Source organism: Tyto alba, unplaced genomic scaffold (genome assembly GCF_018691265.1).
Source record: "Tyto alba isolate M040663 unplaced genomic scaffold, T.alba_DEE_v4.0 Super-Scaffold_40, whole genome shotgun sequence".
Taxonomy (NCBI): Eukaryota; Metazoa; Chordata; class Aves; order Strigiformes; family Tytonidae; genus Tyto; species Tyto alba.
The window spans coordinates 24,968,157-24,993,600 of NW_024881316.1; the positions used below are offsets into that span (position 1 = coordinate 24,968,157).

Consider the following 25,444-nt stretch of genomic DNA (forward strand, 5'->3'; position numbering starts at 1 on the left):
TCCTAGGTAACTAATTATTAACATCTTCATTAGTTGGGCCTTTCCTTGGCACAGGATGATGCAGGCTCTGCCTCCTGAGCAGACACCTCTCGGGGAGACCGGGTCTCTCCCTGGAGTCTCACCCCACCCACTCGAAGTACCCAGAGACACCTTTTTTTTTTTTGTTTTGTTTTGGTTTTTTTTTGTTTTTGTTTTTGTTTTTTGTTTGTTTGTTTGTTTGGTTTTGTTGTTTTGTTTTTTGTTTTTGGTTTTTTTTTGTTGTTGTTTTGTTTTGTTTGTTTTTTGTTTGTTTTAATATTTTTTTCTTTTTTTGAGTCCTTCTCTTTGATCTATAGTAAATACACAACGGGTTTCAGTCTGCCGTCTACACTCTAGGACCTTTATTTAGGCACTTTTAGTCACAGCTCTGTCACACGCGGGCCCGTTCCCACCGGGGCCCCCCCAGTCCGGCCGGTCACACCAGCAAGCCCGACGCCAGCCAGCGGACACCGCTCCTGCCCCGGCCGACCCCTCCCGCTCTCGGGGCGCGCTGAGGGCAGGACTCGGCACCGAGGAGGACGTTTTCCCGCCGCCATTTCAGCAGGCCTTCCGCAGGAAAGGGAAGGGGTTCGGGGCGTGCTCCGGCGAAGGAACAGGGTAGCGGCGCCCGTTCACACACACACACACACACACAGAGAAACCGTGGCAGAGCCGCAGTTTCCCCGGCGGCGGCTTTTCCCGGGGCCGCCGTGCGCGCTGAGGGGAGGCCAGCGTCGGCAGCGCTTCGGGCCCGCCCGCAGCGAGCGCCGGCCGGGGGGCGGAGCCTGCCGCCGGAAAGTGCTGAGTCACGGCCTGACGCGGCGCCGCCGCCGTCACGTGTGGCGCCGGGCTCGGCTGCTGCCGCCGCCGCCGCCGCCGCGGCGCAGAGCGCACCCCGCGCCGCGCAGCTTCCGCGCTTCCCGCCGCGCCGCTCCGCTCCGCCGCGGGCCGGCATGGGGCTGCTGTCGCAGGGCTCGCCGCTGAGCTGGGAGGAGACGCGGCGGCACGCGGAGCACGTGCGGAAGCACGGCATCCTCCAGTTCCTCCACATCTACCGCGCCCTGCGCGACCGGCACAAGGACGTCCTCAAGTGGGGCGACGAGGTGAGGAGGGGGCGGCGGCGGCTTGGACCGGACCGGACCGGCACGGCACGGCCTGCTGCGGCCTCCGCGGCTCGGGCCCGCGCAGGTGCCGCGGCGGTGGGGTGGGCACCGCGCTGTTCCGCGCCGCTCTGGTGCGGCCCCGGGCTCCGCTCGCCGCCGCTTCCTCGCCCCCCCCCGCGGGAGCTGGTTCGGCCGCGGTAGCTCGGCGAGAGGGGAAGGTTCGGGCTGCCCGGCGGGGCTTTGTTTCCCCCCAACGCGCTCTCGCTCGCTCGCCGCCTCCGGTTGCGCAGCGCGGGTTGCCCCGGTGTCACCTTGTGGTTTTTAAACGCTATAAAGCAACTTTCAGTGCCTCCATCGGGCATCTGTAAACCCCCCCCACCCACCAGCAGTCAGTCCCTCGGGAGGGGTGTTCCCGCGGGGAGTGATGCCAGGCGGCCCTCGCTCGTCCCCGTGGGTTTGTTTATTTTCTCTGGAGTCAGGTCTGCTTAAACCATGTGCGTGTCTAAACCCCAAGGTAGTGCCAGCTCAGCTTCCGAGGCTGTTTTGGGGGAGTAGAGCAGGGGCTGGAGGCGCACAGGTGGGCTCAGCGGTGGCAGCCCTCTCGCCACGCTCCCGGTCCCTGCGTGGTCCTGGCTTGCCCCCGTGGAAAGGGCCCCACCAACCCTCAAGTTACCCCGGAGCCTCCCAGGCGTGCGGCACAAGTCGGCCTGCCTTTCCAGCGAGGACGAGGATAATCGCTTGGGTCACCACTTGAACTTTGTTACAGGTGCTTTGTGCCCGAGGACTGTAACTTTATCCACAAGTTTTACGCGCGTTGCTGTGCAGACCTACGCTGAATTGCATCCCAGCCTGACAGCACTCTGCAAGTCTCCCTCCTGTATTGATCCGTAGGATTTCCCGAGGGTCCCGGCTTTCCCTGGAGACAGGGAGCAGCTTCGCATGTGCTGTTAGAAGCCGTCCTTGGTTATGGCGCTGATGTGGTGCTGCGTTTGTCACTTGGAGGTGTCTGCGATGTCACTGCAGGGAATTTGGAAGAGCAGAGTATGAAGCGAGTGATGTGGGGGCTTGGCTGTCGTATCTCTGTCTCATACTCTTGTTTTCTTTCTGAATGGCAAAGGCATTTGTGAGAATACTTTATCCGGGTGGTAACAGCAGCTGTTCACAGATACTCTTTGCCAGAGGAAAATGCTGTTCCCCTTGGACACCCTGAGACACCTTGTCAATTCAAGTATGTTATTCTTTTAAGGAATTGCTCTCATACTTCACATAGCTGAGCAAGGCAAGCATCAGAGCACAGGAGCTGCTTTCAAGAGGAGTGAATGGGGGCTTGGCTTCTAAAATCTGCCCAGTGAAGGGAATGATGCTGCCAGAATGTCTGCACCTCAGGGTTTTGCAGCCAGAGTGGTATGGACTCAGGAAATTTAAATATACTATCTACCCCTGTCTAATGTCTTTGTGTTTCTCTATCTCTTGTATGAGTGAAGTCACACTGACAGAAGAGCGTCACAGTCTTTAAGTTCAGGAAGATAGACAGAGCAGAGTTTCCCTATTGCACTGAGACTTAGCTTGAGGGTTTTCTCATTAATCTTTAAGATGGGGTACTCATTTTTCAATGGGTGTTATGTTTTAGTTGTCCTTGCTTTCTCAGGGTGAGATTTCACAAGATAGCTAATGTTGATCCGCTAGCGAGCTGGTTCAGCTTCCCTCCCCTCGCTCGAGGCTCATGTTTATTCAGCCTTCCTTGCATTGTTACTGGCTGCGCCAGTTCAAGAAGCTAACCCAGCAGAAAACTCTTCTCCCATTCAGTTTTTTAGGCTGGCTTGTTTTCTCAGCAGAGCTTCCGCTGTTTCTCAGGTTCTGCTTAATGTGAGGAAAGTAGCCAGGAGCGTGTGGAGTAAAGGGGCAAGCAGAACCGGCCCCTGCAGCGCCCGCAGTGAGTTGCTTGGTAAGCTTAGCTGTACGGTGAGGCTGCACCCCAGGAGCCTCGTTCTTCCCTGAGCATCAGGACTTTCTTCAGTAAAGTATGCTCAGTAAATGGTGGTGTGTTATCTTTAAGGAGATTCACAATTTTCTTCTGTCGTGCCCGGTGTGGCAGGAGGCAAAATTATAAGTGAAGTATGATTACAGCCACGATTCTGTTAAGGAGCTAAGAGCAGTATTTGAAATGCCTGTGAATGTTCAGGTAACCAGGTTCATCATCTACCCCTGATTTTAGCAACTGGTTATAAACTCAGGTCTGGCAACTTATCTTTAGTCTACTGTATTATGCGTTTATTTATTTATTACATAACACAGCATTTAAGGGTGTATTAATGTTCCGGATACTCGATGCCAGTCTGCTCTTGTTGTGTAAACACAAAAACATACCTGTCTCCATAACTTACTTCAGCAGTGCTGTAGATAGACTAGTAGGGAAAGCAGTAAATTTGTTTTCCATTTTTCCTCTCAGATATCTAGTTATTAGAAAGCGGCGCCACATTTATATGCAGCGTAGATGAATCAACTGACTAATTAGATAATTTTCGTAAAAAGCCTTTTGTGCACTTCGACCTTCATGTATAAAGTCATAGCCTGAGGGTGTTTTATTGTTTTAAAAACCTCTTGAAGATAGAAATCACGAATGAGGATGACAGCTCGCACGTAATGGTGGAGATTAAATCAGAATCAACAAAATTACTTTTGTATTCAAGAGATGCTTCTGAGACTGTTTGACAAAAGATGTATTTTTTTTTTTTTACTTCATTTGTAAGGAATGCCTATGAGGAAAAAAACAACTGTCTTAGCACATACTGAGTTTGTCTTTCAGGGCGGATGTGAATACTTTAAAGATTGTCCCCATCTAGCTGATGACATGGTGAAAAAGAAATCCTGTGTTTGCTTGTGAGTATAGAGCCAGGCTTTGCTTTGGATCTGCTTTCAACAGGACTCCACTTTGCAGTGTGTGTTGTAAGGCTCGTTATAGAGCTGCGATGGTCCTTTGGGGTGCTTGTAACCTCCTAGGGACTCCATTCCCTGTGCTCCCATGGAATGAAACTGTGGGGAATCGTCATATGCTTTCCGTTTCTTGGCTGCCAGAAAAGTGTTGAGGCAACTGCTAACGCAGCAGGATGGTGGCATTTGTTTTGAAGGAAGCGAGGCAGCATCAGAACTCGCGCTGCAGCGTAGAGTTCCTTAATGCTCCCATCGTCCCCTGAGTAAAGAGCTGGAGAGGTCAAAACACTGGTTCTGCTACCTCTTGAAAAGCCAGCTATCTTCTTGCTTGCAGGGTTAGTAGAACCAAGGGGTTTACCAAACAGCTGTTTCTTTTGGAGGCAGTTCTTTTTTACTCTGTTTTCCACAACCATGAAGTTTTTGCAGTGGTAAAAGAGAGGCCTACAAATGTGAGTGTAACAGAGTAAGACTTGCTTAAAAAAAAAAAAAATCTTAAGGTCTCTGAACCTGCATATGCAGGTAAAGGCCCTTTGCCTCTTAATCATCCTTCTGCCTCATTTAAAACTGACAGTTGGCCTCCCTGTTTATGCTTGGCTTCTCCTGATTGTGGAAAATACAAAACACTGAACTATCTCATTATCCCTCATCAAATTGCTCCTTATTAGTCTTGGCTTAATACCCTCAAAAATTGGGCAACAATTATATCTGCTGATGAGACCCCATCACGCCAGCCAGTACTGCATCATAGTCTCTTTGTGTTTTCATCTTCCTGTCCCATCTAGCTTAGCTTAGCTTTGGGTTTGCAGAGTAGTGGTCATTAAGTTGTTGGGGTTTTTTGTGCAGCAGATGGAAAAACTTGTAACTTTTCAGTACTGTGTTTTAAAACTCCAATAGAGTTAGTAGGTGCTATGTGAAACAATTAGTTTGTGCAGCTTGGCAGATGTTAGTGGTACTAAAAGAGTTTAAAGGGGTTTTGAGAGTAAGGCAAAGCCTATTATGCTGCTTCCCAGCTTTTGTCCCAAAAAGCTCTCTTCTGTGCCAGCGCATTACCAGTCTCCTGTGTTGTTCAGTGCCTCTCATCTGCTGATTGCATTCCTCTAGCTGATGGATGTTGCTTAAATTTCACTTTGCAGCTTAATGTGGCCACTCGGATCAGACAAGTGGAATGGCTGGCCCTTGGCTAGGCTCACTGCCATTGCTTTGTGCTGAGCATGCACACGAGCGTACAAATCACAACACTTCATGCATAATTAGATATACGTATGTATTCATACATGCATATAGTGCTCATCTTCTGCAGTCTGTTTTGCTGCTAAATGGGACAGGTTGGTTGTTCTCCAGGCTGTTCACCTATCCAGACTGGGAAGAAATGATAAAAGCAAGAGTTGGAAAAGGAAAGTTGATTGGAACAAGGAAACAATACAGAGTAAGGAGGAGCTGCTTTAGCATATGAAAACGTTGAGAAAGGCACGCTGGAGGGAGATCCACTCAGAAGGAAGGCTGCAAACAGCAAGCACGGGCAAAGCATGACAGTTTGCCATTTCATTCACATATACTTTCAAGTAAATCTGACTTGCCCAGCCTTGTTTAGGGAAATTGGACATAATGACCCTTTTGTCGTGTATGAGTCTTGTTCCCGTCAGTGTTGGGATGTAGCACACAGTAAGCGTCTTCAGCGTTCAGAAAGTATTTTTCTTTGTGGAAACTTGAAGTGAAATTTGGAGGCTTTTAAAGTAGGTTTGATAATTCATTGTATGAGGCAGCATGAAAAATATGCCACCACACTGCAAATTGGAAGTCTACATGACTTAATTCTGGGCGATTTTTTTTATGCCTGATATCTCTTTCTCAGTCTTTTAACCATCTTTTGGTTTTTCTTCTGTACTTTTGATTCATTCCCCTCATCCATTAGTTTTTTTATTATACCTTGTAAATAAGTTAAATGAAAACTAAAATGAATATTTGCTGCTCAGCACTTCCTTGTGCAAGTGAAGCAGCCCTTCTCAGATGCTTCAAGAAGAGAGGCCAGAGGTTTCTTACCAGAATGTCCCAGAGGTGGTGTTTCTGGTTAGAAGATGCATGACCCTCTTTAAAGCTTTATACTTTCTCCTACTGAAATGCTAGGCTGTGGAAAGAGCTGTTTTTCCTTTTGAATGATTCTTCTCAGGGACCTAGCTGTTGCATTAATGCATTGCTGCAGTTTACAGCCTGTATGTTTTTTCTTTTTTTTTTTTTTTTTTTTTTTTTTCAGGGCAGTAGCAATGTGTAAATCAGTGATGTTTCATTACAGTCTACAGAACTTCAGCCTGGTTTTAAAGCTTTTCCTGGGAATCTCGTGCTTATAATAAAGCTAACGTAGCCTGGAGTGTTACAAAATGTTTTTTTACATTTGAGCTCCTGTCATTTTAAGACAATCACTTAGTTTTCCCCTCCCCCAGCAAAATTCCCTGAACAGAATGCATTTTTGAATTTCTTTCATGCAGAAATTCCTCATGAGGGCCCCCTGCCAAACGGGGCATGTGTGGATGCATCTGAATGGGAGCTGTCTTAATAGATGTACTCGCCCGCTTGCCGCGTGGGGGAAGCAGCACTCGTGGATGATCTGGTTATGTGTCACGTGTCTGCCTGTTCATCCTTTCTCTCTGAGCTTTATTTGCCTAAATAAAGGGACAGTGGCATTATTTGTTTACAGACAGATTTGGTGCTTACTTGGTATGATTTGTAGCAGTCCTTGCTACTTATAGTGGCCTTTCTGGGCCAGTGTCAGAAGGTGTGGCGTTAATCCATCAGCTCACGCTCCTTGACAGCTTTGAGTATATATATGTAACCTCTAAAATGAGTGCACTAATGCATGCAAATATAATTCCTTAAATCTTGACTTGAACAAGATAGGTGCCCTTAAACACTCTTCATGTTTATTCCTTCCCTAGATGTTTTGGCTGACAGTCATGAAACTGCTTTTTCTGCCTAGCTTTAATCCTCATGTCAGGGAAAGTCTAAACTGAATTACGTCTCAACCCTCTAACTCTCAAAACATGCATGGTGTGTTGGCCTCCCCGATGACTGCTTTGACTTCCTTTTGCTCAGTTCTTCCATGGCCAGGTGATAAGATACACATGTATTATAGTGCAGCACCACTGACCTCTTTGTGGGCTTTGCTGCTGCATGTGTTGTGCATGTGACAGTGCAGGACTTGCTGTAATTTACAGTGAGATGCTTTTTCAACAACTAATATTGCAATTAATGGAAAACAGTTTGGAGGGTGTTTTTTGTTGGGGTTCTTTTTTTTTTCCTAAACAAGCTGCAATTTGTCATAAATAGTGACCAACCCTCATAGTACGCATTGATTTCCTCCTTCCCAGTCTCAGATCTTAATAAGAGAAGCTTAAATTATCTACTGTTTGTATATTTCTGATAAAGGCATATTCTGTTCACTGTGAACTTCCTTCTGTGGATGTCAAATCAATTGCTATGGTCTCGTCATGGGATTGTTGTCTATTCTTCTTTTGCTACGGGACTTCCTCTTGCTGTGCAAATGCCTTATTTTAGTTAACAGTATGAGAAAGGGTGAGTCGGAAGGATGAGTACGGGAAAGATTTTGTTGTTGATGTTGCTTTTTTTCCTTCTTGCTTTCTGATGCAAGTAGCAACTTAGAAGCTTGTTTCACAGTTGAATAAATGGTCTCTTACTAGTTCATAAAAACATCTAGCCTGTGTGGCATACAAAAAATAGCTGTGCCAAAAAAAACCAACTACTTTTCTGTTTTAGATCTAAAAATTAAGTGAGTGTCTTAAAGTTGTCTTTGCTGCAGAAATCTAAAATTAACATTGTCCTAGTCTTTTTTTTTTTTTATAGTATTAACCTCAGGTGTTACATAGTACAGCAGTGAAAGAAGAGACACTTTGTTCTCTAATGCACCACATCTTGTTTTTTATAAGCATGCAAATGGCTATAACCTCTAGATTTTAGTTTTCAATAACCCAGCTTCCTGCTTTCTGCTGTGTGCAGCACAGGACATCCTATACTCATGTCATACCATTTGTAGAAGAAGAAAATCTGCATCCCTGATGTCGGCAAGTGGGAGGGGGGAGCAGGCAGGAGCGCTTAGCTGGGGCTGGCTGTGTTGACAACATGAGAGCTGCTGCGTCCTTTTCGTTTTATCAATGGTTGCTTTTAATGTGGCATAGAAGTTCTTCGTTTTTTGCTTATTGTCAATGTAATATAAAACATCAGTTGTTTTAGGACATGGTGTCTATGAGTCAGTTTCATATAGAGCTGGAGATGGTACTTTGTTCGTTGGCTTGGCCACTTCCAATCTGCTTGATCAAAATTAAGCATTTTGGGAAATACATTTGAATCTTGATTCTGCTGTTTGTGACAGATTTTTTTAATTATTTCTGTGGCAGAGAACACCCATGGTAATCTCATGATCATGGAAGGGTTCTGTCTTGTGTCAGTGCGCAGTGTGGGGGCTTGCTGGCTAGAAATGGGGTAACCAGCTTCTGTAGCACTTCCAGATTTGTTCTCCTCTGAAATTTGCTCCCTCAGGGCTTTGACTCACCTTTGTGGGTCAGTAAACCTTTCATTAAAGGTACATTACCAGCTAGTTATTACCGTGGCTCCTTGTTTTATCACAGCAGTGGTGAAAAAATAACTGCATTAAACAAAATTCTTGAGTATTATACTCTACGTCAATCAAAAGTATGTGTACCTACAGAAGAAATCTGCTTTTTTCATCTTAGTGCTGAAAACTTGTGGCAGAGGTTCTTTAATGAGCAGTCAGATTATCAAAACTTTGTTCTCCTGTAGACTGTTATTCTTATGATTTATAGTATTTTGAGGGTGCATTAACTGACCAATAAATGTATGGGGGAACTACTTTTTTTTTTTTTTTTTTTTTTTTTTGCCATAATGGAGCTTAATAAGTAGTGAAAAGGGGTTTGTTTCTTTGATGTTCTTGAGAAGAAAGTTTACCTTGATTTTATTTTCTAATGTATACATAACTATATGTGGCATACTGCACAAAAATATTTATGTTGAGTGTTGTGGCTTTTTTTTTTTTGCTAATAGTAAACTAAAGCCATGAGACCTCATTGGGTGTTCAGGAAAAATCTACAATTTTGCTTAAAGCTTCAGGCCCAAGAGAAGGTACGTGTGAGGAGACCACTAACAATTGCTCCAAGTACACGTGACAGTAGTTTCCCAGTGGAAGGAGAAGAAAACTGTCAATAAGATTGTCCTTGAGGAATAGTGGTGGTCCATAAGTCACCTGTGATTAGGGGTTTTTTTTAGAATCACAGAATGGTTTGGGTGGGAAGGGACCTTCAGAGATCATGTAGTTGAACCCCCCTGCCATGGGCAGGGTCACCTTCCACCAGACCAGGTTGCTCCAAGCCCCGTCCAACCTGGCCTTGAACCCTTCCAGGGAGGGGGCGTCCAGAGCTGAGATGGATGATCAGGAGCGTGGTAAAAGGTGAAAACAGGGAACTGTTTTTCACAAGTAGAGAGTGTACAGACTTGCATTGCTCCCCTCTCAAAAAAGCTTCTCTGCAGATCATTCTTGAGCTATTTTTCTTTGTTATGTAATCTTCACCACACCTTACTTCTGAGCTTACCAAAGTCCAGACTGTATGCTTACCTGTGTTTGCATATGCAGAAATACCTTGTAGCAGAAACTTTGAATGTTAAAAAGATTTTAACATTAACTCTAGAGTAGGAGCTTTACTCTCAACTGTTGAAATAGACTTTGTTCCCAGTGTACTTAGCATGACGGTGTTAAATTGAGTGTGTGAGAAGGAGTTTTGATATTGGAAAGCAGACCACTGGTAAAGCAAGTATTTGGGTGGTGATACTATGTGGGACACGGGTTGACTTTGGTTCTCCTTGTCCCTTAGAGTTGCTACTGAACAGTCGCTTGACTGATATTTCTTCATTTTAAGTAGTGTGTTTTATGCAGAAATAATATGTGTAATTATGGTCAAATAACTTGGGCATTCAAACACAATTTCAGACATGCTTACCCATTTTCAGAGAACGTTCATCCTTCACTTTGCCACTGGGCAAGTCCAGCACAACTGTTTGGCTTAGTGCATGCGGAGTGGTTTGGCTCCTCCCCAGCTGAGGTCCCACTTGTAGCTGTATTTACAGAGGTGAAGTCAAAGAATTTTCAAAAGCCTGAAATTTCCTTGGTAGCCAAGTCTGAGAAATAATCGTGACAAGTGATGTAACACTGTTCTGGGTGCTGTCCTGCCGGCAAGCTAATGGTGCATACTCCTTCTCTAGAAGATATGGCAGGTGGAGCTGTGTGGAAGTACTCTGTAGATGCAGTATGTTGCAAGCTGGTAGTTGAAAGGAAGGAAGCCTGTAAAACTAATTTTTCTTTGTGTTGGCTCATGCGTAGATCTGTTACATGCAGATTATTTACTTTAAGTGAGAATTTATTTACTTTTTCAGTGCCTTTAACTTTGAAGTTGGTTTTTTTTAGGCTTTCTGTGGGGGGGGGGGGGGGGGTTGGGGGGGGGGGGGGATTTACAGCTTTGGCTTTGCAAACTTCTTGGCCGAAGTGTTGTTCCTTCCCCTGGTAGGGTGCCACAGCACTTCTGCAAGCCGGACAGACCTGGGCTGGCCGGAGAGGTTCCTCCAGCAAAGCAGCGCTGAGCGCGTCTGTCCGCAGGGAGAAGCTGGGCGGCCGCCTCGTGTCCTGGCAGCCTGGCAGCCCGTGCCGGCCCGCGGGCAGAGACGCGCAGGGTTTGCTGCAGGGTGCGAGCACGGCTGGGCCCGCGGGTCCAAAGCAGCTGCCTTTCTTACCGTGGCAGGGTGGGCTTTCCTAGCTGGCTCTTTGCAAGGCTCCTTGCCAGCCGCCTGCATCAGTAATTTGACCTGACGTGTATTTTGCTGCTTGCTAGAGAGGCTAGTTAAAATTAGGGAGAAAAGTGAATTCTGAAGAGCTTGGCAAAATGATGAATTATGAATGTTGGGTGAAACCCCGTGTATTTGGCTTTCAGACTCCCGAAGCTCTTCCAGGCATGGTGATGCTTTCAGCTTGGCTGCACTTCTCTGAACTTCATTGTGGATAGAAAACATGTGAGAAGTCTGTGAATGATGAGCTGAAGTTAAATGTAAAAATGTGTGAACTCTGAATGTGTTTCTCTCTTTCTAGCTGTAGGCTAAATCTTTTGATGAGCTTAAATTAAATTCTTTAAGGATGCCCGTTCAGTCGGTCCCTCTGTTGGCAAGATACTTTGTGGGTTGCTTGGAATTGTTGGCAGCTCTCTGAAGTTTTTTTCTTTTCTCATTAAAATTAATGGCAGATCTTCAGTGTATTAAGACAGCTTTGAAGATTTAATCAGTGTTTCTGGAGGCAAGAGTAGTAGTTCTTTCTAATGCTAGATGCATAAATGCAATATATTAATTATTGCACTCAGATTATGAAATATTTTTATTTCTTTGGTTTTGCCTTCCTGGCTTAATGTTTCTTTACACTTCTGCCTTATTTTAATTTGTGAAACCTGTAATGCAGTTTATAGAAAAGTACAGTGTTCTCACCACCAGCTCATTGCAGTTATATTTGGAGAGGATTTTTTAAGACGGGAGGCTAATTACAGTAACATATTCATGTAATGGTGGACAAATGTTCAGCTTTCAGGTCTCTCGAAGGCAGAGAGCGAGCAGTTCCTTTGCCCCCCCTTCTGCTACGAGCCCACGGGGCGGTGTGGTGGGAGGCCAGGTGTGCAGTGGGCTTGATGCCCATTCATGTGTCTGTCTGTAGGACTCAGAGAACTGTGCGTTTGCCTACCAACTCTGGTTTAGTCTGGGTCTGAATGGGGATGATGCTTTTCCAAAGCTGGAGGAGATGATGTTGATCATGGTAGGAAACTGGAAGGTGTGAGCGAAGTCCCTTTTTCTTGCCAATAATCATGGGTCAAGTGTCACTGGAGGGACTGGTGCTAGATAAGTAAATCAGTGCTAGAGTGCATTATGGTTGACTGTAGTCTGTAGTTATCTCAAGTAGATGATTGTGGGATAATACACACAAACCACAAAATACACCACACAAAGAAATGCTGTCTTGCGCAAAAATAGAAATTATTATTTTTGTTTAGGGGATTAAATTTGATCTTAAGCTATAGAGAACATGTATAATTGCTGAATGAGTCCCTCGAGTTTGTATTTAATCAGATTCTGCAGAATTACAAACACTCTTGGATAATGCTGCTTGTGATTTAATCACAAATCCCAACAGAAGATTATGTTTGTTGTCACGGTAGCAAGCAATAACTCTTCCATGAACACTGAAGCAACCAAAGAACATGAAGCCCACAAATCCACTTACAGCATGCTGGAAAACACTGACCAAGTTCCTTGTTTTAGCAAGCTGTTTTCCGATACATGGCAGACTTCTGTACTAAATAGAAGTTGCCATGAGTTAATACACTCCAACTTTAGCATCAACATCTTGTAAACTCCTGGGGCTGGAGCAGTGGTGTTCTGTAAGTACCAGCGGATGTGGTTCTAGGCAGTGTTGGGAAACAAAACTGAGGGGCACGGTGCAAAAACCTCTGACGGGTTCTAGCTGTGGAACTGCAGCCTGAATTTTTAACTGCAGGCCAATGGAGTTGCGAAAGTCAGTAGTTTGAGAGCGTCCAACAAAAGGCACTGCATATCACTGCTGGTCCAGCTGGGGCTTTTCAAAGCCAGCACTCTTGTGATGCACTTCCATGTACAACTTCTGCTTTTACGTGGTACTTCACACTTGGGGGCTGTTTTGTCTTTCACACATCCTAAACAGCACAAAGCATCCCCTGCCAAATAGGTGTCAGGAAATATACTGTGTCAGTGAGTGCTGAAGGGCTGTAAGGTCCAGGCAGCTGTTAGGTTGCACCACTCATCGGTCTAAAAGTCCTTATGGGTGCTTTGATGGTGAGGATGCATGGAGATTAGAAAGTTTGACATGAGGCTGTTCCAGGTTTGGCTGCTTTCAGATAGTATCTGTTAGGGAAACAGTGTTCTCTCGTGCTTGGAGGCAGTGTTGGCTGCGCTGATGTTAGTGGCTTGTTGGATTGAGTTCTTCACTGGTGTGTCACCAGGAGAGGGTGTAGGTCTCAGCCTGGGGCAGGGACAGGGCAGAGGAAGCAGAGGTCCCGGGCAAGAGGGGAAGAAAAGGTGGCAGCAAAGCTGAATGGAGAAGGGGTGGAAACCCCTGAGCTGTGCCAAGAGCTAGAGTGGGACAATAGCAGCACTGATGCTGTCTGTAACAGCCGTGGGCTTTCCCTGGCCTAAATGAGGCTCTGTCATCCTAGTCTTAAATAGCGCCAACAAGTGATGGGTGTAAATGGATGTCTTGTTTGTAGAATGACTCTGGGTTTTTTTTGTTTTTTTGTCAGCAGCAGACTGTAACTCATGGCATGACAGAGACATGTTTGTGGTTAATAGCTTGCATAGGGTTTTAATTTTTTTTTCGTCTGAAAAATAATGCAGAGGCAAATACGAATTCAGGAATCTTTTTACAAAATGCCCACAATCAGAAATGGAGAGAAAACATTTTCAAGGCCAGTTTCAAGGACTTTCAGTTCTCTATTCAAGATTAAATAATCCTGCAGCCATCTTCTGTGATATTGTTTATTGCATTCATGGCTAGTGATGGTTTTTAAGCTTCTGTAGAGATAAAGTTCAGTCTGACATGCCTTTTTTTCTTCCACTTGATGCTTAAAATTATGTACCAATGTGTGTGTGAACAAAATCTTACCATTTAATTGTTTATTTTGTTTTTATTATTTACAAGGTGGAATATATGTTAGTAAAATTTGACCATGAGAGTAAGAAAGTGCGCTTGGTGCTCAGTGGTGAAGAAGTTCTTCAAACACTGCAAGACAAGGGGGAGAAGATAAACCCCAAGTGAGTAGCTGTTCCCTGCTTCATTTTGTTTTGTTTTTTTTTTTTTCTTCTCTCCTGTTAGGATATTATACAGAATTTTGTAGACCTGGCTTAACTTTCAAGTCTGCTGTTGGTAAAACTGTAAGCCACAGATACCGATATTTTCAGATAAAGCTGGGGTGCAGGAAGTGAAAGATTTTTGAGCACACTTGCAGGCAATCCAGGTACCTCTTATGTTATGACTTGGAAAAAAAAAAGATGTAATGGTGTGCTCACAGAAGTTACAGTTCAGGTATTTGTTTTGTCTTGCTCTAGCTTTGTGTCTGTGTGTACACAATAATTGCTTACTACATCTCCCCTGCCCTGTAAAGCATATGTGTGTGTGTGCACTTGCCCCTGTATCCCAAACTACAGGAGTGAGCAAGGGCTCTATAGGGAAGCCTGTTTGTGGGAACACTCTCCCAGTTTTGGCAGAATTGGGAAGGTATGTGTAAGGACAGCAGAGCACTTCTTCCCATCATCTCCCATGGAGTTTTCAGGAATAACTGGATCATATCCCTGCTTCACCTAGCCAGAGAAGTATGAATTGCCTTTTAATTGATGGGAGCAGAGAAATGAGACCAGAGACAGCAAAGTGATTTGGCTGAAGAGAACCAAAAGCAGGTCACAGCTTACAGGATGGTGGAGAGACTGTCCTGTTGTGTTGAAAGACTTTTGTGCCCTGGGCCTGTCCTCTTCTTTCCAGGTACCTTAATCTCATCTTCCAGTAAGGCTTTCTTGTCTGTCTTCCTCAGTAGAGGGACTATTGAAAGCCTGCAAGAAATAATCCCTTTGCTTTTAGGCTCAAACCTGCTACTGCCAGAAGAAAAGTAGGGGAGATGTGGCTCTGCCTCTGGTAGAGTGTGCTCCATAGAGATGGCATGGCTTCACAAGGAGATTTTTCACAAGGGTATTACTTTGCAGGGGTAACTGGGTGCACTCAAACTTCATTTCATTTCTTAACCTAATAAATTTGTGAAATGTGACCAGGTATTCCCAGGCAGTAGAAAGAAGAAATTGAGCATAACTTTTGTCTTACCTTGTACTGTGGAAGCAATTGAATGTTCCGTATTTTCCAGTTTCAGTTAAAACCCCGAGGAACAATACTAAAGGTGATTGCAATTTGGCATAGACAAATCGTACTTATTGTACGACACAGCAACGCTTCCTACGCCAAACAGTGCCTTAATTTCTTTTCACTGCCTCTGGGCGGTGAGGTACATTGGAAGGTACATTGTGTTACTCTACCAAAAAATCAACATTAGGAGGTTTTTCTTGCAAGTTGCATTCATTTCTGAAATTCTCACAAATAGTCCATCTTTTCTGAAGTTGCAGAAATATTTAAACAAGGCTATTCTTTTATTATAGCCACCCAACGCTCTGGCGACCAGAATATGGAAGCTATATGATTGAAGGGACGCCTGGGCAGCCGTATGGAGGAACCATGTCTGAATTCAACACTGTGCAGGACAACATGAGGAAAAGACGGCAAGAGGCCGCTTCTGTGCTCAAAGAAAATGAGGCTGTTTGCACTGTGACGTCATTTCCGAGGTGAGATCGTTGCTGAAGTGTAGTGCTGCGTTTGCTATTCTCGTTATACACTTTTTCTCCTTACTGCATATAGCTAAACTGTACAATAAAACCAAGCAAAATGCCATTCAGTTTAAGTACTTTGACTTAATGTTCCAGTTGTGTTTCCTAACTTTTTTTTTTTTGCATTGAGATAAACAAGCATACCTTACATTTTTAGGTTACTTCTTATCTGTGATGATTTTGTATTAGGGGAGAATACCCGAATATTCGTAACATACAGTATTGTATGTAGTTTGCCATCTTGAATTGATGCTGAAAATCATATATGATAGGTTTCTCTTCACCTATTTTGCAACCTCTGATCTGTATAAATAGCAGTTTTGTAAAACATGGCTAACCCGATCTATTTTTTAACACTACTTTTTCACTAAAGCACATGCAAATTTCTTTTGGTGGCTCGGAACACACAGTAGAACAAGAATGTGATTATCCTTACAAAATGAAGACTTAAAACTTCTATAATACTGTACTTGTTGAATCTAGAAAGGAGCGTACCTCTCCTGGGTTCATAATGCCCTTACAAAGGGTAGATTTCCTCCTTTTTATTGTTGGAAAGAGACTTTTGAAGAAATTAAGTTCAGGATGTACTTCATTACCTAGGAGAAACTGTACTTTATCACCTTCCTTTCAAACATAATTCTAGTCAGGGTTTTATTACATTCATTCTAACTAGCCTGGTCAGTCAAATGAATGAAGATAGTTATGCTTAAAATACTAAAAAAACTGTTCTGCAGTGGAAGAGAAGCAGCTGACCTTACTGGCTGATTTCTTGTGTAGTATGGAATGCAATGACCCTAAATTATTGCTGAGAGGAACAGTACAGAGTGTGATTTAGCCAAGTTCAGGTACCAGAATGCCTGTGTTGTGCCCCATAAATGCTATTTTAAGAACACACTGTTGACAAAATATGTTTCCTCTTTATGGGAGCTGTACTAGATGTCTTTATTGCTCTTTAAATAAGTTCTTACTTCTTTAGTTAAGTAGTTTTCAGTATGTTACAGGGCTACTGTTTTGTTTTTTTGTTTTTTTTTTTTTTTTTCCCCTGCAAGCTTATAAGTAGATTGTGTCATTTAATAAATTTTGTATACAAACATTTTGGGCCCAGTCATGCAAGGAAAAAAGGGAGAGGAGTTCATGTTGTAGATATGGAGAAATACTCTTTAAAAAAATCACTGTAGGAGCAATACATTGGACTTCAGTGAAAGCCAGTAAATAATAAAATGTAATTTGTTCATTTACTTGTGCATTATTCTAAACAGGGTTTCATCCTTCAGAGATTGCTTTCCCTAGGGTATTTAGTTTATTTCTGTCTTTTCCTTTCTTGCTATTGGAGTTCCTGTTGGTTTAACTGGAGTCTTGCTATATTTCTGAGGTTTTATGGGTTTGAGGGTTTTGCTACATTCTCTTTACAATAACATGTACATATGCTTGTGTGTGTCTGTGCATATACATGTGTGTATAATTAGAAAAAAATCATTGCATCTGAAAAGGCAAAAAAATTGGTTAGAAAAAAATCATTGCATCTGAAAAGGCAAAAAAATTGGTTAGAAAAAAATCATTGCATCTGAAAAGGCAAAAAAATCGACAGAAGAAAGGTGAAGTGGGCTTATTCAAATTAAAATAACTCACTTAAATATGGACAAACCTGAAAATGCTTAAATATTTAAAAATAGTACCTTAGAAGCTAAATGAATATCCCTAGTTCTTAAATTTATGAGCCCTCACTACTGGACCAGAAAGCTGTTTTCCTTCTTGAGGACTGGAGTGATGCAGTTTGCAGTGTTGTACTTACATGAGTGATGAAGTTGGGTTTAGATGTTGTAGGACAACTTGTATACTTGAATCAGGAAGAAGAATACAGTAGTGAAATACATGATGAAAATAAATAATATTTCCAGAAATATGTTTCCTGGTATTTTGAGTAGTTTTCTTGTAGTTGTATCGGCTAACTGTTTTTTATACAAATATCCAAATACCAGAGCCTCTCAAGATAGCACAATCTTTGTTTTTTATACTGTGCAGCATGGAAAAAAATCATCTTCTGCAACCTTACCTCCAACTTCTCAAATGCTCCTTCAGTTATACTGAAAACCTACTTATTCTTGTTTCAGAGGACTCTTAAACTTACAGTGGAGGTTCCAAAGGGGAGGGTTGTATTCCGATTTAGTTCCATAGCTCTCAGCATCTTACACCTAATAGCTGCAACTTTTCTTTCCTTACTATGTTTCTCTCATTTATGAGTTTTTTTCAGTTCCAAAATCGCAAACTGCTGTGAGTTTTGGGATGTGTGTATAGCACTTGAAACTATGTCTAATTCTTCCAGAGTTGCTTAGGTACATCTTTTTAACAGGAGTATGTTGTTGGGAGCAGAGCTGGATAAATTAATCCAACAATTAAGGTTAACTTGTACCTTCAAGAGAAACTGTTTAAGGCACTAAATGCAGTTGAATGTCAGTATTAATGACAGCTGCTAACACACTAATAAAGTATGTGTGTACTCAGCATAACACTGTGAAGCTGCCTGCTTCAGGCACTGAAAAGGTCCGTGTTTACTGTACAATGTTAAAGTAGTGTTTTTTAAAAAAAAGTCTGTTTTAACCACCATGGAAGCCAGTTGGAGAGTGCTGACCTTTTAATGGCAACTGTTTTAAGACCTCTTTCTGACAATTCCACATGCGTAGGTAGCAGTCTTGAAAAGTGCTTCAGAAATACTCATGGTAAATGCAAGTTTTAAAAAACCTCTTTTTATTCCTTTGTCTACTAGATTTCTAATCTCTGATCTTCTGACCATTTTAAAACCAGTCTGTTTTCATTACAGTTTGGATCTCATTGTTGTGTTACATAGGTTAGGGTGTCCTGGGTTTACGGTGCCAGAATATAAGCCAACGCCAATAGAAGGAGGAGCTTCAAAATCCCTCTTTTTTCCAGATGAAGCCATCAATAAACATCCTAGATTTAGGTAAGAGTATTTGAGGAGTGTGAATGAGAATCTGAATAATTTTCTGTGCCTAGATATCATAGGCATAACTGCAACTTCCTTACATTACTGGAATAGAGAGCTATGTGGCTAGTTGCTGCAGGTATCACAAGGACTTGGACAGAGGTGGTTGTGATGACGTGTATTTTCTGTCAGAGTGACTTGAAGTAAACTGTTCAGTTCAAGTAACTTTATAAAGTACTTCATGCCATTGTGGGGCAAAAGGTGTTGATTATGCTACTGCAGAACTGTTTCCAGTTTGAAATCCCATGGCTAACTACTTCCATCACAGTCGATCCAGCTCTTGATCGCGTATGTCACAGCGACATCTCAGTGTACTCAGTAACTTGCCCTAGTTGCTCTGAAATGGAGCATGATGTCAAACTATTTGTATAGTCTGAGAGGGGTTTTCATTGGTAAGGTGAAACTTAGGAGAATGAAGATAATTCTATTTAAGCACACCTTTTCACTTGCCCTTGTCTTCTTCGGGTGAGTAACCTTTTACTTCTGCCTACTCTGTCAGTATAGTACTGACAGTGAAGTCCATCAAAATAAGACAGATTTTGCTGAAGGAAAATTCAGTGTTGTATCTGTTATAGTCTATCTTAAACTAGGAAAAGAAGTGTCCCAAAGAAAGATACTCAAAATAAATAAAATTGGCATTCTGAAATCCTGAGAATTGCTGAGAAAGTAACTGTAAAAAAAAATTGCAGAAAGAGGAACTTTCAGATATTTCAGCAAACTTTTTTTGGTTGTAGTACACTGACCAGGAACATTCGGCACCGCAGAGGAGAGAAGGTTGTGATAAATGTACCAAGTGAGTAAATTCAATCTATGTTTTTTCTTTTTCAAAATAATTGTTCAGTCTAATGCTCTGGATTACTGAGTACCTTCATCTTTTACACAGTATTTAAAGATAAGAACACACCATCACCGTTTATTGAAACGTTTCCTAATGATGATGGAGAAGCAGCAAAGGCGGCTAAACCAGACTATATATACATGGATGCTATGGGTTTTGGAATGGGAAACTGTTGTCTTCAGGTAAAAATACATCTGCTTTCAAGATGTTACTGAGTATTGTCTGCCCTTTTTAAGACTTTCCTTATGTCTAATTTCTCTAGTTTAATTCAACTGATGCATTTTCAGGGTGGCAAAAGGGGGAATAAAACAACAAATTTAATCTTATACCTGGTAATCTAGTCTTAAAATCCAGGTTTATTTGTTTGCATCATGTTTATTTTCTGCTCGTATTCAAATGTAATTGGATGCTTTGCTGAAAGGGTTTCTTGAACTGGTCAAACCCCATTTGGTCAAGCACCTTCTCCTGGAACTCGAGCACTTTTCAAGTGTAAAAGATCATCTTCCACTGTGGTCATCTTTCAGGCATGACCAAAGGACACTGTGGGAATGGAAATTGAGCCGTCTTATAGGAGTATGTGTGTGTTTTTGGTTATTCATTTTGGGGTTTTTCCCTTCTTCCCCATTCTTAGAACAGCAAAAGCAAGGATTCACAAGAAGTCCTTGGAATATCTTTAAAACTAAGTAGCTGTCTCCTGTGTAATTTTATTTTATTTACAAACAGCATGAATTCCTGTATAAAATTTCTCATTCTTAAATATTTTTAGCTATCTGCTAAGAAGTCTTCTCACTGCTTGTACCATGAACCTACCAAATCCACGTGGGTAGCTGTCTTCTACTGCATGCTGGGAGGCATTTTTGGTTCTGTTTTCTCCCATTAACATATGCCCATTTTTTTTTTTATCATTCTCATTCACTTGCCTGAGTTACTACAGTGTCCTCGCAGTATCCTCTGTTTAAATCCAGATGCTGTATTTTAGAGGCTTTAATCTTTCCGTATCAGTTTGTCTTAAATGCTTCTCTGTCATCGTAACCTGATGCTAGGGGCTGATGCCTTAGGTAGCAGCGATGTATTTGACTGTTGATAAAATCTGCCTGTTGCCACCACTGTCTTGGAAGCAGAGCTAGGAGGAGGCTAGTGTTAAGCCTCTAGGGGATTAAAGGAAATTCTCCAAGCTCTTCTTGTTTCACAGCACTGGCAGAAATAACCCCATTCAAAGCATTTCCCTTTGAGAAATTGTAAAAGCCCTTTTCGCTGAGGGTAAACTGGGGAGAATCTGATGAAGTAGTAAGGTCTGTGTAATGCTGTGTGGTTTTACAAGGTGTTAAGTTTGATATGGTCTGTTTTGTACCATCTCTTTCTTATTTAAGACCAATAAAAGAAATGCAGTCTTACCATTCAGTCATTGTATGAACTTTTTTGAAAACATACTAAATTCCTTTTTATGGAATACCATTTACTACTCCCCATTCTTGTAATCAGTGGTCAAATTCTAATTCGGTAATCTTGTTATCATCAAAGGGAGAATGAAAACAAGCCTGATAAGCACTGTAAGTGGCTGCTTGTGTATCAACTGGTAACTCCTGATAACCAGCTAGAAGAGAACATGTATTCCCCACCTATGTTTCTAAGGTAGCTTGCAGCATGCATACTTCCTTTTGTTTTTCTTCTCACTATGCATCAAGCCACAGCTTCTTTTGATGTATCTCCAAGGTCAAAAACAATGTCCGGATGAGGTCGGCAGTGACAGCGGGGTGGGAGACCTGTCCACCCCAAGGCAAGCTCCCTAGTGCTGGAAGTCCAAAATCAGTGATGAGAAATCATGCTTAGCTGCTGCTCTGCAAGAGAATTAAATAATTTTGTCTTTGCAAAGTGTGTTTTGTTGGGTATTTTTTCTGATAGACACTTCAAGAATAGACATAGAAGAAATATTTTCTCTACTGCACACCCTTTTTCTAACTTGGGATGTTTTAATGAATGTTGACTACAGATTTAAAAAGACAAACAAAACAAACCCAAACAAATAACATATTATTCCTCCTTACACCCTCCACCTCCCCTCCCCTTCAAAAAAAAAAAAGCCTACCACTGAGGCCACCAGTGAACTCATGAGTTTTGGGGCTTTTTTTTGTTAGTTGTCCTGAATGTTCTGTGGGACTCTTAATTGTTATCTGTGGAAGAGGAAAATCTGTTTTCAGCTGGCATTCTCTAGGACAACAAGCAGCAATGGTGACGTAGAGCTGAAGCCTGTTGTACAGTGTTATGATTATGGTACAGGGGTAGGCTCCCATCAAAGTTATCCTCTGATCTATGAATATGTAAACTGCAAAGGAGGAGTGAGAGGCTTTTAATCTGTTTGGTTTGTATCAACACTTTTGAGGTGACTGATCCCCTTCTGCGTTTTTAAAATGCGTAAAGTGTCTGTTTGGGAAGCCTGGAGAGTAAGGTCTGCTACTAGAGATGCATCTCATGTTTGATGCTGCTCTGAGCAAATTTCACCAAAAGTTACCAAGAAGTTATATTTTCAGTGGCCTATGTGTGGTAGGGCTTCTACATCATTAATGACTTCTGCAAATAACATTTCTCTTCCATCTTTTGCTGTGTCCTGGCCTCTAATATGGGCAAAACTGGACTTTTTTATTTTTTAAATAAAAGTTACAGTAGACACAAAGATACTCCTTTCTTGCAGTTTTGCAGGATCAAACAAAGCCATCTTGAATGTTCTTTAAAGTGGGATTAGCTGTCACATAAAACAAATGTTGTATCTACAATAGTTTATGACTATTGTAAGTAGGTTCCTGCCTTATTTCCTGAAGGTAAATTACTGACCCATGTGTACTGTAGCTGTTAACTCAGTTTTCTTTGGTTCTGGCAAGTGTTTGTATGTTTAACCTCACAGTCAGAAGTGGTGTGGTCTGAAATATTTTAATGAACATGGAAATGGTGTGGAAAGAAGCTTGTGATAAAAATGCTGCTGGTAGGTGGTGCAAAAGTTTATCTAAGGATTGAGGGGAGAGGGAGGGAACCCACGTGAAAAAAAAAAAAAACATACAAAACCAACCAACAACAAAAAAAGCTTAAAATTCTTGTTATTTAAATCATTTTATTTATATCATTGATTCTAAATCTAGGAGGACTATGCTTGCACTGTGATTATAGAAATTGTGATAGCAGTTGTACTTCTTTCAACAGGTAACATTTCAGGCTTGCAGCATTTCTGAAGCAAGGTATCTCTATGATCAGCTAGCCACGATCTGTCCCATTGTGGTAAGTAGTGGACTTCTATCACATCAGCTCTTTGTTTTGAAAAAGCCACTACATGTAAAAAAATAAAATCTAAATTAAAAAAAAAAAAACAAACCTCAGATGCTGCTCACAAATTTGGTACTCTAGGGGGAGTGTCAATCTCTTTCTAGGTTGTCACATGAGCAATGTGACTGACTTAATGTCCAAATGACACCACAAAGCAGATGAAGTCTGTTTCTTCTCCTCTGCCCTCCTTCCCACATGCATGAGACTCTTGTTGAATAGTTCTAGAAATACATTTGGGGCAGTTTTTCACGAAAGACAAGCTCACTCTTTAAAACAATTTTTAATTTTTCAACTCTGGTCTGGTGTTACAGAGAGATTCAACTTAAGTTGTTTACATCTGTCCTTTTTGTAAGCATGTGGTCATAAACAGGTGTTTACAATGAGTGTTGTAGAAAAAAAGTGTTGGTCTGGTCTAGATGGTGAGCAGATTATGTTCTAGCTGTGTTGCTAAGATGCTTGGCCAAACAAAAATAAACAAAATAAAACTATTGGCAGGTGAACTTTTGGAGTTTGGAAGTGTGTGAGCAAAACACTTGCTGATTTGTCACGAAACTGCTCTTGCCTGTATCATTTTTGTGTTCCTTAAATGCCGATCTTTAGAGGTAATAAATTTGGAGAGAGTCAGATGCCACCTCAGTAATACTAACCCTTCATCCAGTTGTTTTTTGGAGATAGCACCGGAGTGATCTGTGGTTGTGTGGACTTTGGCTATACGTTGAACTTTCTAGAAGAGCAAGTTTCCCTTTCGTGGGGTTGTATTTTGCTTTTGGTTCCTTGGTTTGTCCTTTTTTTTCCACATCAGGCTGTTCTGTTTTAGATGGCGTTGAGTGCTGCATCTCCATTCTACAGAGGCTACGTGTCTGATATTGACTGTCGTTGGGGAGTCATCTCTGCATCTGTAGATGATCGAACGCGAGAAGAGAGGGGGCTAGAGGTAAGTAATGTTAGGTAGTAGATGTCTGGGTTTTTTCAGACAAAGTTGAACTTTTAGCATCAAATTCTTCTTGTACTCATAAGAATCCCTAACAAAGGAACATGGCAGTCATTGTGGAAAATATAGGAGAGAGGGTGTAAACATTCGCCTTGGTTTTACAGTTTATGTTAGCAAGTATATATTTAGTTAGTATGGAATCTTAGTAGAATTCTACTCACTCCTTCACAGCTTGCTGAAAAGGTCCTCCTGTGATGAAATTTGCCAGTCTGTACTTGAACCCAAAAAGCAAAAATTGCTTTGGATTAAATAGCAGGAGCTGATGAGTAATTCAGTAGTGTAAACTAGAATTATGTGAAGAAAGCCTGTTGTCAGAACTTGAAGTTAAGGAGTTTCTCTGATCAGGAATCGGCATTAAAGGCACTTAAAAAATTACAGAAAATAAAAAAGGAATTCTAAAAAAATCTACTTGAAATTTCTTGAACTACCCATTTTAAGAGCATCTCTAACAATGTGTGCGTAGTGAAACTGTATTGGTATGTGTTGCAATAACACTTTCCAAGTACTTGGGGTAATGGTATATTACATCAGGAAAATGTTTCCACTTTTAGAGAATTCTAGTCAATGTGTGATGACTGTTTTTTCGCTCAGATACATACATCTGCAAACAGAGTAGTCATAATTCCAGGATCGCTTTCTATTAAGCCTATTTAAGACTCGTGCTTTGAATAACTTTAATTTAGGCTGTAGGGTTTTTTAAACAGGATAATAATTCTCACATAAGTGTCATTAGTGAGCAAAACTTAGGCAACATTGTTAACAAGCTGTTAAAATATTGTATTCTTAAATTGTATAGCCACTGAAGAACAACCATTATAGAATCAGTAAATCCAGATATGATTCCATAGACAGTTATCTATCTGAATGTGGTGAGAAATACAATGACATTGATTTGACAATAGACAAAGATATCTACGAGCACCTAATAAAGGAAGGTAAGTGTTTGCTTCATTATGAGCAGGTTAAGAATTATGTTTGCAGTGTGTGGGGATAGTTTACATTTTTGTTCTTGTTTGTTTCAATCATTATGCATCTCTTAGAGTGACTCCTACTCAGGAGGTATCTATGTAATGTGGTCTTGAGAGGTTTTTTTTTTTTTCAAAAGTATTCATTTGTAACAGAAACTGTCCTGAATTGCAGCTTGAGCAGCTCAGTGTTTGACACATTAATGTTTTATCTTTGTGGAAAGAGCAGAACTGCTTTAGGAAACACGGCACAGAGGTGCATCAGAAAACAGGAAGAATGGCAGCCACACCAATATTCAGCTGCCATTTCCAAACAAGAACCCGTTATTTTATTTTCTTTTTCTCTAATCATTTCCTTCCTTCCTGAAGTCATCATTTAAACTTTAACAGGATATGGTGGGTTGAGGTAGCATTGCAGAGTTGGATGTTTTCAGTCTTGTAAAACAAATCGTTTCCTAGAGCCTGCTTTGCTATGTGTGAATTGTTTGAATTTTCATTTTGTAGGTATTGACCACCTTTTGGCACAGCATATTGCACACTTGTTCATTCGAGACCCATTGACTTTGTTTGAGGAGAAAATACATCTAGACGATGCAAATGAATCCGACCATTTTGAGGTTGTGTCTGATTTAGAGTAATTTAATAAATATTTACATTAAATTGTTCATTCTTTATAATACTGCTTAATTGGTTGATGGCTATATTAGCTACTAATATTTTTTTTTCCCCCCTGAGTTTTTCACTTCAGCTAGTTCTCTAGCATATGACTTTGCAGTTATA

The 25,444-nt window shown here is 41.8% G+C and overlaps 1 protein-coding gene across 1 annotated transcript in view; it reads left to right on the top strand.

The window, feature by feature from the left end:
• The first annotated feature begins 880 nt into the window (after positions 1-880).
• Positions 881-25,444, top strand: part of GCLC (glutamate-cysteine ligase catalytic subunit) — a 34,000-nt gene continuing 9,436 nt past the window's right edge. Inside the window, exons 1-10 of the mRNA XM_042803149.1 lie at positions 881-1,121; positions 13,834-13,946; positions 15,333-15,515; positions 18,403-18,516; positions 19,293-19,351; positions 19,442-19,578; positions 22,589-22,663; positions 23,526-23,642; positions 24,496-24,634; positions 25,169-25,281. Coding sequence (XP_042659083.1) covers positions 972-1,121; positions 13,834-13,946; positions 15,333-15,515; positions 18,403-18,516; positions 19,293-19,351; positions 19,442-19,578; positions 22,589-22,663; positions 23,526-23,642; positions 24,496-24,634; positions 25,169-25,281 — 1,200 coding nt within the window. The 5' untranslated portion in view covers positions 881-971. The remainder of the gene's footprint in view (positions 1,122-13,833; positions 13,947-15,332; positions 15,516-18,402; positions 18,517-19,292; positions 19,352-19,441; positions 19,579-22,588; positions 22,664-23,525; positions 23,643-24,495; positions 24,635-25,168; positions 25,282-25,444) is intronic.